Genomic DNA, 14,962 nt, shown 5'->3' on the forward strand with positions numbered 1-14,962 from the left:
GACGTCAGCGCCACTCCTCTTACTAAAGAAGGAAACAAACAGAAAGAGACCAAGGCAGACGCTGAATCATTATTATAGGAACCAGTGGCACAGAAGAGCACGAAGCATTGAAAAGGGATTGCTTACAAATAAGTGGAAGTAAGCAGCAACCACATACCGAATACAGACTACTGACGTTAATTGAACAGGTAAGATGAAGAAAAAAAAAAAAAACTTTTTTTTTTTTTTTTTTTTTTTTTTTTTGTATCCCGAGTTAACAAAACGTGTTGTGCACAGAAGAAAGCGATGGTGAAAAGAGAGAATTCAGTAAATATACGTGTATTCCAGTGGGGGAAGCTATGGATTATGTCTTCATGAAAAAAAAAAGGAATACAATCAAGATTTATCACGTTTTCATAGTGTGAACACGAACAAGCCGAAAAAGAAGGTAAAACTAAAAGTGAAACAGAAAACAATGGAAAAGGATAGGACCTGAAACAGGCTACCGTATTGAAAAGTCCTAATACCGGTGTATGTCCTTTTTTGTCCCAGTAGCACAGGGGTATAGTGTTCTGGCATATGGTATGGTTAAACAAAGAAAGAAGATGTGTTCCCTTAGCAATAGTGGCTATGTAATAGCTTGGGAAATTATACCAGTAAAAAATATAGTTTTTTAACATGATGAATCATCGGGAATTAGTAAACTAGTTTAGTTACTGGGAAACGTGATAAGAGATTCTCTCAAGAAGAAACTAGAATTGGCCAGACCGGTATGTGTGTTGCACTGTGTCAAAACAGGAAGAGACAGAAACAAAGAAAATATGGACAAAGCACGGAGATCCTCGCGTGTAACAAAATTGTGATTGAATGTATAACTTAAAAGTAGCAAGTGTTGTGGCCACAATTGCATTTAGACGGTATATTGTTATTTTAAGATTTTTATTCAATCCAGTATTTGTAATTTTGGTGTAAATTTAACCTATTAACGTTGCTTAGCATCCATGACTCAGTGATTTTGAAGGATACATTGCGGCCTGGCTGTTTTTTTTGTTTTTTTTTCACATTACTGGACAAAACAAAGTAGTACTGTATTCGATTTTTTTGTTTTGTTTGCTCTTCTGCGTTACGTTAGCTAGCCATTAAGTATTTAAAAAGCTTTACTGTATTTGTTTTCTTTGTAAAGTTCTCGACTGTATCAGGTTATGCCAGATCAGCAAAAAGACAAATTTTAGTTGAAGCCAGATTTTATTTATTTATTTATTTATTTTTTAATTTTTGTTTTCTAGGGTCTTGACTTTGTTTTATAAAAATAAATAAATAACTTAGCTCGGTTCGTTTTTATTACAGTATGACCCAGACTAGTCGAACAGTGAAACGGCTATGACCGTTTTTTAGGGATAAAGAATTGGCATCAGACAGCGAGTACATGTTTGATGCAAGTACCATTTATTTACAGTTCATTGGCGTCTTGATTTCTTTAGTTTTATTCAAATTAATGTATTGTGGTTATTTACATAACACCAGTGGACAGTGTATTGCAATGCAGTACTGACTCGTGACGCTGGTCAAGGCAAGTGTTTAAGTACAGTGAAGTTTGTTCCAGTCATTGCCAGATTTAGCCGTTCGTTTTCAATATTTTTGACGAGTGGCTGTGGCAAGTGACATTGTGTCTGTTTACAACTAAGTTATTGTGCTTTTTTAAAATTAGGCTCAGTAAATTCCACAATATTCTTAAACACCATACCGTGTGGAGTGATATTTAAGATGCCCACAGAAAGTACTCCCGGGAGTACTATCTGAGAAGATCTGTGGTGTGAACAATAATAATGAGTTTAGGTGTGGCTTGTGGGGGATTACCAGTCGCAGCTTTGTTCTGATTTTTTTTCTCCCGTTTCTGACTGAAGTCGGGGGCTTCGGTGGTTTTGACTTTTCCATGAGGATGTGCGCTGCTAACATATAGTTCCCACAGCAATCTAAGAAGCTGCAGCGCAGAGTAGTCTGCCCTTTTAATGTGCACGTCGGTGATTAACGCAAAAGAGACTCGTACTGCACTTGAAGGCTGTGGTTCTCTGTAGGAACTGTCTGACATGCAGCCTCTGAGATAAAAATAGCTGCTGATTTCAGAAGCTCATGTTGGTAGGGTTTTGTGTATCTGAGCCTCCAGATCATCGCGTCACATTGACGCCTTGTGACAGGCGGAAGCTAAGGTCGCGCCCATGTGACAGTGAGAGCTGCAGAGAGATTTTGCAATCAGCAGGCCGGTCAGACACGTAATGGAGGTTAGGCTTTAAGCGACACCGCCGGACAATCTTGAGGGGACGAGCAACAGAGTGAGAATTTAAGACTGGTTATCTGGCTCTTCGCGAGAAGCAACATGAAATCAACTGGGGATAATCCAGAGTTATGTACAATTTGTTCGCTTGAGCTGTGCCTGTAACAGTACCCCGTGTTATGGTTAGGACTGTAAGGAGGGGTACATTTTGACTTTCTAAGTTTTAAACCTAATTTGCATAATGTACTGGTGACATCACCATAGCTTGTAGTTTATAGTTGATTGAAAGCCCTATTTTAGAGGTAATCCATATACATGGTTTAAAACATTCACGTGTAGTTTAAAAATGTGTTATATAGAACTGTAGTCATGTTTTTGTAATTTAAATAAATACACGTTGTTTATGTATAAGTAATTGCTGCTGCTTGACACACACACAGTAAGCTTGCATTGCAGCAGCACCTTATTGCTGCAAATTAAAAGAACTGCAGCTGACTTAGGCAAAACAAAGCTTTATTTAACAGTTACTGTTCCAAGCAGGTTATCAGTCACAGTTTACTACTTCATGTTACTGCTAATTAATAATTATAATACACACATACATACATACATACATACATACATACATACATACATACATACATACATACATACATACATACGTAAGAACTTATAACAGACCCCATAGGACAATGCAAATCAGTACTTTATAAACGAAGTACGTAGAAACGCAATTCAAAATGCTAAATGTAACTGCGAACATAAGTACCTTAAATAAACATTACAAGACAGATTAACTGCCAAAGAATGGGAGTTTATTTGTTCCAAACACACCCCTGTAGGCCTTACAAATTAGTACCACTTTACAAATTTATATTTTGATAAACGTAATTAAAATTGTATCTGTTACACATTTAAACTGTACAATGGTTGTGCAAACAAACATAAAAGTAAACAGCAGCTGTTTTTTTTTCCAGTGTGATGTCACAAATGCCGTCTTGACTCATTTAATTCCCTGTGGAATAGGAATACTGCATCTATTAAATGGTTTACGAAATTGATGTTATTAGTGTTCGTGTTTCATACTTAGCACTTTGCTTACAATGTATTGTACATTAGGTATTTAGTACATATTTTATTGAAGCAATACAATATCTATTGGTATACCCCCCTCCCCCCGTGCTTTGGTATAATATACCCTGTTTTAATGCACGGCAGCTGCGCCATATAGAGTTGCTACGATAACGATTTGGTAATGGCTTTTAATACAACAAATTTTGTTTTAGTAATGTGCATTATACAAATCAAAAGATTAAGTTTAGTCAATCAATATTGTTATGTCATTTTGCATAATGGCTTACTTTGCATTGTTGTATTGTGACGTGATGTTGATCAAATATTTATACCGTGTAAATAACAGACTTACAGCTGTGTGGGGCATAAAGGTTGTGGTGTAAAATTCCTGTGTTTTGTTGCACGCAAAGGAGCAGCAAACTGTTTGTTGTTGGTTAAGTTTTAACTAACTTGGTCATCAGACTATGTTGTAAACAACAATGGGAAAAAAAAAAAAAAACTGTTCAAACATGGCTGAATAGCCTCATGAGGAAGAATGAAAGACTTTGATCATCAGTAGCTCTAGGGGGAAAAGACAAGTAACTGAATGGTTTCTTTCAGACATGTGCTTTTTTATGTAATTGCCGTGCTTGTGTAGCCCACTGTTATCAGACATGAGGACTGTTGCTGTAAATCATTTGGTTGTCTTTCATTTTATGGAGCTCCAGCTTGTACAGGGTAACAGGCAAATTCTTAGTCAATGAATTACACGGTTTATTTACTTATCTAATTTGTTTACCCCCTGTTAATCAATGCATACAATAAAAAGTGGTGTTGGTTAAAAAGACCCCACTTACAGAAAATGCAATCAGAAATAGTGATAGGTGTGATTTCCATAATTAAGTACATTTCTCAAACTTTACGTTTGATCACAAATATCATCTTTTTGAGAAAACAGAAATCTTCATCTGCTTTCTGCAGAGATTTGGAAGAGGGGTGTAGCTAGACCCACACTGCTTTTGATTGACAAAGGAGATGACAAGGCTTGGATTTAGAGTAAATAAAAAAGAAAACATGTTTGAGAATATACTAGTATTTTAAATGTCCTTAACAAGCAAGCATGACACACACACACACACACACACACACACACACACACACACACACACGATTACTTGCATTGACATACATGTGCACGTGCAAAAATAAAAGTAAGCATTACAGGAACTGAAACAAAATTGCAGTGAGTATTTTGACTGTCCAAAATAGACAACAAGGACAGAAAATACCAGATGAAGCAGTTTTCTTCTAGGTCACATTTTAATATTTAATAACGAAATATCTTTTGTTTCAAAAGACTTTCAGTGCAATCTCTGTTGTTTTTACTTCTGAGATTTTCACACAAAGGACTTTTCAAGAAACTATATTGGTCCGCTTCCCTGCTAAGAACCTAATTATTATTGCCTAATCATTTTCATAGTGTGCAAAATTACTTGCAGCATTGGTTTTAAAAAAAAAAAAAAGAAGATGATACTAAGAACTTGTTTTACAAAGTCATTTGATTCTGGATACGCTCAAGCTTCTAATGGCCTTTTCTTTTTTTATTATTATTATTATATATAGCATCTACAGCATACAGATATGGCCCAGGAGACAAACCAGAGCCCAGTGTTGTGCGCTATGGGCTGCGGCTTTTATGGGAATCCTAGGACAAGTGGGATGTGCTCGGTATGCTACAAGGAGCACCTGCAGAGGCAGCAAAGCAGTGGCAGAATGAGCCCAATGGGTAAGATTAACTACAACATCCACACATTTAGGTGAACGTGAAGGTGTATTGTACTGAATTCTAATTATTTTCATTTGTTCATAGATCTAGGCCCTATACATTTTTATCTGTGAGACATTCAGTACGTTTACATGAGAAAGCATTTTACGAAAACTTATGTTTTCGGAAAACTGATTTTCTTAAAACGTCACTTTTCTGTGTTTGCATGATTTAACGATAGGAAATCTAAGTAGAATTCAACTATATACATAGATTGAAGTTTTCAGAAAACACAGGATGTTTTCGCATGCAAAGTACTGTTGTAGCCTAAGTACGATTTGAACAGACCGGACATTTCTGAGACAGAACGAAGACCAATCCAGTAACTCAAGTGCTTTATCGAAGTGTCCAGTCTTAAATACAAAGATTACTATACTATACCTCTATTCAGATTCCCCACAATGTGCAGTCAGCCTTTCCAACAGTTCATCCTGTTCTATATTACCAGTTTCTTTTGCAGATATTAAATTATCACGTAACTGGAAAACGTTTGCTGCTTCACTATGGGCTATTAACAAACACATGCAGACTTTATCAAATGTATTACTTTATCCCTAACTATAGAAATGAATGCACGTAGACTGACTACAGTATTATTATTATTTTCTCTTTTCTAAAACCAAGTGCAGAAGGGTCAAAGTGTGCACATGTGCAGTATGCTATTTCAAAAACGATCAAGCTAGTCATGCCTCTCATAACACCATCTACTGTACTGCTACAGGGTGAAAAGGGTAAGACTGTCTTCCCTGTGATGGAGTTTTTCTGTACAAAACCCCTTTTAACAAGTCTGCCTTTCACCAAACACCTCATTTTCTATGGTTACATTGTCAGTACAGTACTCAGTAAGCTTTGTCTAGCATCAAGTGACCCCAAACTGTTTTAAGTCAGGTTTACCATGTTGTTGCAGAAAGATCACTTTGTACATTTGCTCAATCGTAGAACAATTTCAAAATACTCATCTGCCTGTGTAGTTGTTTATCCTGTACTTTTTAACGAAACAATGCAGGGCATAATGGAGGTGGCACAGTAATAAACCAGCAGGGTTGTATGGCCTAAACTAGGGTGTTAGCTTTTTGGGTAATCATTGCTACAGTTGATGTGCCATTCCTGTGTTTGAGTTGATAAGTGGATTATTGATTTAAGTGTGTTTATGACTTGAATAGCATTTGTGTTTTTGTGTTCATTGGCTTGTGAAGAGGAGGTTTGTTACAACCTAAAATTTCAATATATTCTTGTCTAAATGTTTTAAGTAACTAAGTTTTTTTTTTTTTTTTTTTTTTTTTTTTTTTTGTAGTACAGCTAATGGTGTTAGCTGTTTTAAATGTGGCATTGTTATTGACAGGAATGCTTCTTAATCTCTTTGCTAATATTACCTTAATGTAGGTGTTAGTTTAAGGTTGTATAGAATTAAACTAGAATGGAAGTGTGTTTCCTTTGTGTTACAGTAAAGTGAGTTTTTGTGGTTGTGCCAGTTCACCTGTTCTACGAAAGGACAATGAAACTTCTATTTTAATTAAAATATTTCTGAGAATTTGTTGATAAACTGAGATTGTACATTACAAACAAGCTGAATGTCAGAACTAAAGCAACTCCATTTGGGTTTTGTTGTGACAGATGTTTTAATTAAAAGCAATTGCAGTATGATTGCTTCTAGAATAATGTTCTACACAAGTTTTTATGTATATTTATATTTTTCTATTAAAGGTCAATTTTGTTTGCTCCAGGTACTAGCAGTGTTTCCAATAGTCCTACCTCGGAAGCTTCTGCTATCCAGAGAATAGAAGCTAGTTTGATTAACTCGGAAGCCACTTCTGCCAGCATGGCTGACACAACAAGGTGAGTCCAGGAGTTTATCGTGACATTTTCATCATGAGGGTCTATATCCAAAGGTGGTGGGATGTAAAGAAAACTTTTCACCAAGACTAGTGTCAGTAGTCTGAAAGATAATTTTTAGTAAATGCTCTATCATTACTCGGCTACAAAATTCTTAAAAGTAATAACGGTTAAGCTGACAGATGTACTTTTCTAGAACAGCTTGTTTTGTAAAGAACAGTTTCTTCCAGTTAATGTGTATGTGATTTTGAATTTGTTACTTTGAGTCTAGGGATACAACAATTTGAATAACCTCAGGTGTTTACTTGTATGTGGGTATAAGTATAGAGAAATGCCATCTGAAAGATGCTGCATTGAAGTAACTACTGAACTCTTCTGTACTTGTCAGAGGTATGCCAGCAGCTTCCTTGCCTGTAACGCAACAAATGACAGAAATGAGCATTTCCAGGGAGGAAAAAGTCACGACGCCAAAAGCTGAGGCAGCAGAACCAGGTATGGTTTGTTTGAATTTAAAATCGCTATTCTATAAGGTTTTAAAAAGTATCGGGGTTCTGAAAAATAGTCTCCACGTGTTGCTACAACTGTTTAAATGTGCCTGTAATTTATTTTCATTGTTCACGTCCTGACAACTTTACACTTTTAACTTTGATCTTTTGAAATATTTTTTTTTCAAAATGGCCTCCTCGATTTCAAAGTGAAAAAAAGATACATACACACATACATATATGCATATTAGTCTCCGGCTGAATGAACAGCCCTTAGGAAGCAAGTGTTCTAAAACAGAGTTGACCAGCAATATGAGTCAATAAATAAATAAATATGTCTTGCTTGTCATGACGCATGTGCATCAAAATATGAAATGAACAGAATATGTAAGAGAAAAGCAATAAGAAAGTGTATGTTAATAAGCTATAATAATAAAGTAGACAAACTGTCAAACGAAATTGACATTGCACTCCTGTACACATTAAAATAAATGCAGCAGCTGCTCTAGATTAATTATGAATACATTTAAATATGGAATATTTAAGACATGCACAACCTTATTTAACAGAATGGTGAAGCAACTCACTAGAATGGGAAACACCAAATTGCTCAGTGACTTGTCTGATTCAAGTTTTTTTCAACAGCCCAAACAATTTCCAACTTGCAGCAAGAGAAACAGTGGCGAGTTTCGCCATTTGTTTACATGCTATTTTGTAGTAAGGTTCACTTGTGGAAATCGGAATACAAAACGAGCCAGTGATATGATGCCGGCTTTGGAAAGATTTGAATAAGCCAATCTGTGTGCCTCAAGACAGTCTTGATGAAAATCCGTTTTGAAAAGATTGAATAAACCATTTGAGTTTGTCTTACGATGTTTTGTAACCTGATGAGTATCAGTGATTCTTGTTTACCTGAAAAACCCATGTCGCTTGTTATTTTCTACACTCTTTTTTTTTTTTTCTCATCTTTGGGAAAGTGATAAATGCTTTTTTTTTTCTTTCTTGATCTTAATCTAGTAATTTGAATAGAAAAAAAAAACATATATTGTCCTGTTTTCATGGGTATATTATGACCATATCTCGGATGGGGGTACGCAGTAGACTAGATTATTTGGAAAGGGGTACAGGCCCTAAAAAGTTTGAAAACCACTGACGTAGTCTGGTCCCTGATTTTAATTGGAGAAGCAACTCAAACCCTCCTACCCACTACTGAAGTGACCAGAAAAAGAAAAAAGTCTATCATAACTGTAGAAAACCTTATATACATCGGTACTTCGGAAACAATAAAGACTTGTCTCCTTTTTTTCCCCCAACACTATTTAGTATTTCATTGTTATTGTTTTTTAAACGTGAAGTATTTTTATTATGTATTCTGCTTATTGTTTTCAAAGTGATACATGGATAGAAACGTGTTCTTCTATGACCTGCGGGACCTTGCAATACTTACTAAAAGTTTTGTTGAACTTTTACAAGGCATTGTTTCACATGAGGTGATTTAAAAATAAATAAATAAATAAATAGCTGACCTGCCTTTTTATATCTACTTTTAGTATTGCAGACTTCAAAATTGTATTTTTTTTTGGTTCAGCACACCAGTATACACTACTTCAGGAAATATAAATAAATACTTTTACAGATTTCTTTTCACCTGAGATTTTACAAATTTAGAGCCTTTTTAACACAACACATGGTTTATAACTGAAACATTTATTTAAAAAATAAATAATAGTGAGTACACCTGCATTGTATAAACTGGGCCTTCTGATTCACCAGTTTGTCTGCCAGCAATGATCCAATAGTCTTGCCATCTTGAAATGAAATTCTATACCGTGAAAATACCATAAAAAATGTTTTTTCTCAGGATCTTTATAAGCAATAACGGTGCCCGCTCTTGATTGGATACAACAAAGTGGGAGGAGGGGGGGCTACAAAACTGAGCCTCTTTAAAGGTTGTAACCTTATTTTTTTATTCATATAACCCTTTCATTCACAGTTGTAACTCAGCCTACTGCATCAGCTTCCCACCCCAGTGCACCAGGAAGTGATGAAGCAAAAGCCCCAGAACTGCCCAAAACAAGGAAGAACAGGTGTTTCATGTGTAGAAAGAAGGTTGGCCTAACAGGTGAGATGGCAGCAAGATATATATGCAATAAGGCCTAAGAGGGTGTCCGTATACATCGAATATTCAGTGTATACGAACACCCTGAAGGGCCTTATTGCATTTATAATCCAGGTAAAACAGTGGATTTGATGAAGAAAAAAAAGGATGTGTCATGTTTGGGGCAAATAATAATGAGTTTTTTATTAAGTATCCTTACACCAATATAGTATTCCCATTTATAACTCTGAACTACACACCAAGTTAAGCTGAGTTAATTAATTTAATTAAAATGTAAAAGAAATAACATCTTTATTTTTGATACTGTGCACATTGCCATTGAAAATATACACCAGGAGGCGGAGTTGAGACGGCACAGAGTTTTTTTTTTTTTTTTCCCTCTCACTGTTTGAGCAGAACAGATAGGAGGAATAAAATATATATTTAACAAGGTCTTGGATTTCAGTAATTTTTCATGTCTATGTCAGAGGGGAGGATAATCTGCAGAAGTGGCTTTGTTTTTCTGTAACATTTACAAACTGCTAAATAAGTTATTTGAAGTGACAGTCAGGGTGAGTGAGTATAGAGACTTTGTTTGTTTGTTTGTTTTTTTTCCTCACTGTTTTTCTCTTCCAGTTAATTTAATTGTTCTTCATCCAAATTGACATGTCTACTTACTCTTTTGAGGGTTTTATGCTGGCAATGGTCACTCAGTTTTATAGCTTTACTGTAGGTCTATAACTGTAAACAAGATGGCTGCTGTTATTTTAAATTCTGTGAGGCAGTTCATTGATTTAGAATATGTGACAAGGCTCCAACTGTGCGTATTCATCCAATAAACGGACAGCTGGAACCTTGCTCGACCAATCACATTGCTTGTTTCATGTTCCATTGCCAGCCCTGGATTTTTTATATAATTGGGGCCATTTTTGAATGCTCAACTTATACAGCTATTTTATTTTATTTTATTAAATAAATGTTGGTATTTGATTTAAGTACCTAATAGTAATAGGCGAGATGAGATTAGGAAAATTATAGCAATTTGCTCTCTCAAATTCGAATTTTGCAACAATGGAACAGAAAGATAAATAATCTTTCTACAGAGTTTAATTAAGAAAAAAAAAACATGAAAAGACAACTACAAAGCATTGACACCCTTTTTTACTTCTTTTGTGTTAGGTTTCGGTTGTCGCTGTGGAAATTTGTTCTGTGGACTTCACCGTTACTCTGACCAGCACAACTGTCCATATGATTACAAAGCAGAAGCCGCAGAAAAGATCAGGAAAGAAAACCCTGTTGTTGTAGCTGACAAGATCCAGAGAATATAAGGTGTAAAACCTTGTGCTAAACAGTGTGGATAAAGGACTTTCTTTCTTTTTTTATGATTCCGATCTTGAAAATCCTATACAGAGCAGATGCATGATTGTTTGTTTTAGTTTTTTTTTTTTTACTTTTAAATGTTCTTTTGTTTTTTTGTTTGTGGTGTATATTTATCTTACTGGATTTAAAAAACAAAACAAAAAAAAACACAACCTGCAGCCCCGGGCATCGTTTCAGGAGATCTACATTTTTTTGTGCCCTCAAACTCAACTAGCTCTCCTCTTGCCTTCATCGTGCCAAAAGTGGGATTGGATATTCATCATATTCATATTCACGGTTTTGCTTCTTTTTGCAAAGCTATGAAAATGTTTTTGCTGTTTGATTGGATAGCTGTCTAAATACCAACTTTATTACTGCTAGTTACAGAGACAGACCTGAGAGATACAATGCATGTTCTATTCATCGTTTTACAATTATGTTCTGACAAAGGAAAAGCAAATCTAAACACACATAATCCATCTTTGATGTCCTTGGCATCATTAATGACATATTCAACCAAGCAACATTTTTAATGTCACTCTGTTGCTTTCTGAGTTGTCTAACTGTAGCTGAACAAGTAGTTAAACATACCTTAGTTTATGTTGTGCCATATGTCATCACTGGTCAATTTGAAGCGCTACTACCGCTGACCGTGTACAATAAAATGAGTAGGCTAGTGACTATATAAGATTGCTACATATAACTTATTGTAGTTTATTAATTTTGCGATGGATATTTGATACCTGAAAGAATGCCCAGTAGTCTGTCTTTTACTTAGGTTTGGGAGTTGGGTATTATTGGGTGTATTGCATGGGTTGCATAGCTACAACAGTGTAAAATATCTGACGTGTAGAAATGGCAATATACTTCACTAATGCGTGTTAAATATTTTCATATTTGTTTAACATTATTTTATTTAAATTTTTGTGATGTCCAGAGGTTGTGCTGATACGTGTCTAATGTTTATGTGTGTATAATGGGTATGTGAGATGCACTGTCTCTCACTCACTCACGCACACACACATTTATTTGTATACAGTGGGTACAATGACAGTAGCTAAAGACCATTTTCTTTGGTTTTCCTTACTCTGGGGTGTCCGTTAAGATTAATAACCAAGGTTTTTAAAAACGTGTTCTCACTTCATTAGCATAATGTTTTCATTAGACCCATCTTGTTGTTCATGGTACTTTGACCAGGATGAAGTTCATTAGGCTCAACACCAAACGATTAATTTCCTGAATTCCCAGTAATATGAACTCCCTGTTCCTGTGTATTTTTTCGTGTGCCGCAAGAGTCGCTTGCGGCACACAAATTGTTGTAGGATCCTATTGCACGTAACAAAGCAAGGGAACTTTTTAGTGTTTTGACAGGGTTAATGCGCAAGGAGGCAGGAAGAAATAACAGGTGAAAATGAAGTCTTGACATTTTTTATTTTTTGAATAGAGAGAAACTGCAAAATTCGTGTTGCTAATGACAGGATAATATGTATTTTAAGCCTTGGTTATTACACATTTAAATTCCCTGAGTGTACTCTGAATAAAATGTTTACAAAGCTTCAGCAACACTAGAAGTGGACATTTTAAAATGAATACCATTCTAAAGAATTGTATTAGTTGTAGAGGTTTATTTTATTTTAATTCTTCGTTTTTCAGAGTCCACTTTAGATGTCTGATGGGGCATGTACCTTTCCTTGTCAAAACCCAGCTGGTTGCAATATGAAAGTCTTGGATTTGACCCCTGTATACATGTATACCTATATAGTTCAAATTATCAATGTGGTAACATATTCTTGTCGAATTTATATATATATATATATATATATATATATATATATATATATATATATATATATATATATATATATATACATAAATATAATATAAATTTGGCTGCCTGGCATCTGTTTGTTTCTAATATAGGAATGTGAGATTTTGCTTTTAATATTTTGTTTTTATTTTCACTTTTAGTCATGCAAATTTGTAAAAAGTGTGTTCCTATTTATGTATTACATATAATCTTGCTATCCGGCATTAATGCTAAAATGTATTATGTAAATAAAATGTACAGTGAGATGTTATGTTTGACGTTCTGTGTACACCAATTTTTATAAAAGGAAATCTGCATGTGTTCTCTCCTCCATCTTTATGGAACATTGTCTTGTACGAAGAAAATACGGTAATTCTAAAAGGTAAATTTATTAGTAAGATTCACGTACCAGGATAATGTACTATAGAATGAGGTTTGTAAACCCAAGATAAGTAGCAAAATTCTTCCTGATGATACTGCCCTTTTTAAGAAGGGCAACAGCACTACAGTGTGACAATGTTAAATCACAAAAGCTAGTCCTTTTCAGTAATTTGACACCAACTACATCTTGTTTAAGTCTAGTAATTGAATATTTTTACAGTGTCCTGTCTTGGTTTTCATAATCAGCTGTAAGAAATTGCAAGGTAGGTTTAAAAATGTTTGAGGTTTGGCTGTGCGTTCGGATTTTATTTCTGGTGTACGTTGTGTCACTATGCAGGGCATGCTCTTGGCAAGAAGAGATGGAACAACTGCATCATGTCCCCACAATTTTTTAAAAAGCACTGACCGCAGAAAAAGACCGACTGATAAGGCGTGTTGGGTTATGAGTGAAAGGTTTGTTGAACAAGCATAAACTGCCTGATTTCTGTGTCAGTGTGAGAGGTATAGGAGCCTGGGTTGTTAAATATAAAGTTTTATGAACTCGAGCAATGCAATGCAAGTCATTAGGTTTCAATACATTCAGTGTTCCAGTACATTTAAGACTCCCAGTGAAGTCATTATAAATGAGTCTGGTATGCAGTCCCATTCCCAAAGTTTTGGGAGGATTCAAAATAAACACATGATACATTTCTGTGAAATCTTATATAAAATAAAAACAAATACATAGGTAAGCTTATACATGCATTGAGTTGACAGTTTACAGAATGATTTCAAGTAAATTAAGCCGTGTTGCTCAGTGACAAGTGTAGTTAATGTACAATATAAAGGAGTAGGTATTCTCTTTTATTCCCTGCCCTTTGTTAGATGAAGGCCTGTTCCCAGCTCTGTGGCATGATCTGGCTTTGACTTTTAACAGGTGCAAGCATCACGTTTCATGTTTTCCTCAGCAAGAGGCAAGCACAAGCCTTCTCATCACTCTAGAAGGGGTGGTCCTTGGTTCATTCTCACAAATTTGATTCACCGCCCTATAGCACTATTGATGTTTTAACCTCTATAAAGTTAGTCAACAACACAGAGACTCTGGCTTCAGAGTCCCTGCAGTTATTACATATTCTCAATATATAATCAGATTAAAAGTAACCAACCCACCTAAGAGCTATCTTTTTAAGTTTTAAAAGGATTGAAAGTCAGATGGCATTACATGTACCCATTAATACTGTACAACAAAAAGTTTGTAATTGGAAATCCTATTACTGTGTTTTCAGTTGCTTTGTTGTTATTTTGTCCAGTTTAAATGTATTTAGTTAGCAAAGTAATTGTGAGTTATTTTTATGTATCCAGTGTTCTATAGATTTAACTAGCCCTTACAGAAATTAAATACATTGAATTTTAGAATTGAGACATAGGGGCACATGTAAGTATAAGCGTAGTGCAAATAATTGTGGAAGCAAAATTCAAATTGCATTGCGGCCAGGCTATTATTTTGCACTGTGCCCTATGTAACCTTAAGAGCAATGCAAATTACTCAACACACACAAATAATGATCCACAGTTATGATAATGAGGGTCTCAATGAGAACATCGGTCTATATAGCGGTTGCACTTGCAGAGTTAGGAGTACAGAGATCAGTAGGCGCTGTATGACATTTGTGGAGCACTAAAATACAATCCAAAAAAAAATTAAAAATCAGTATGACATCCAAAAATTTGTTAGCACTCTGGAAAAGGTGGATTGGGCTATCCCTCCAGACATTCCAACTGTGGTCTGAAAGGAACCAGAGGCTATAGTGCAGAGAACACAGCACTTTCACATGTGCAGGGATAGCGGTCTCTAGCTCCTCCCTCAATTCAGCTATTAGGTCTAGGATGA

General features: G+C 35.4%; 1 protein-coding gene across 2 annotated transcripts; it reads left to right on the top strand.

The window, feature by feature from the left end:
- The first annotated feature begins 43 nt into the window (after positions 1–43).
- Positions 44–12,982, top strand: LOC121319076 (AN1-type zinc finger protein 5-like). 2 transcript variants are annotated; one of them, XM_041256282.1, is made up of 6 exons: positions 44–188; positions 4,928–5,090; positions 6,854–6,965; positions 7,351–7,454; positions 9,441–9,569; positions 10,725–12,982. In XM_041256282.1, the coding sequence occupies exons 2-6, from the start codon at positions 4,946–4,948 to the stop codon at positions 10,871–10,873; spliced, it is 639 nt and encodes a 212-aa protein (XP_041112216.1). In that variant the 5' UTR covers positions 44–188; positions 4,928–4,945; the 3' UTR covers positions 10,874–12,982. The 2 variants fall into 2 exon arrangements, with proteins under 2 accessions (XP_041112216.1, XP_041112221.1); XM_041256287.1 differs by lacking the exon at positions 44–188 and adding an exon at positions 214–427.
- Positions 12,983–14,962: the final 1,980 nt, after the last annotated feature.

The sequence above is a fragment of the Polyodon spathula genome, chromosome 1 (genome assembly GCF_017654505.1).
Source record: "Polyodon spathula isolate WHYD16114869_AA chromosome 1, ASM1765450v1, whole genome shotgun sequence".
NCBI lineage: Eukaryota > Metazoa > Chordata > Actinopteri > Acipenseriformes > Polyodontidae > Polyodon > Polyodon spathula.

What these genes read in the sequence shown, in the direction of transcription:
- LOC121319076 (XM_041256282.1), top strand. Translation starts at nt 4,946, where the DNA reads ATGGCCCAGGAGACAAACCAGAGCCCAGTGTTGTGCGCTATGGGCTGC. An exon ending in TGGCAGAATGAGCCCAATGG is followed by an intron (nt 5,091 to 6,853) that starts GTAAGATTAACT and finishes TGTTTGCTCCAG; the next exon opens with GTACTAGCAGTGTTTCCAAT. An exon ending in AGCATGGCTGACACAACAAG is followed by an intron (nt 6,966 to 7,350) that starts GTGAGTCCAGGA and finishes TGTACTTGTCAG; the next exon opens with AGGTATGCCAGCAGCTTCCT.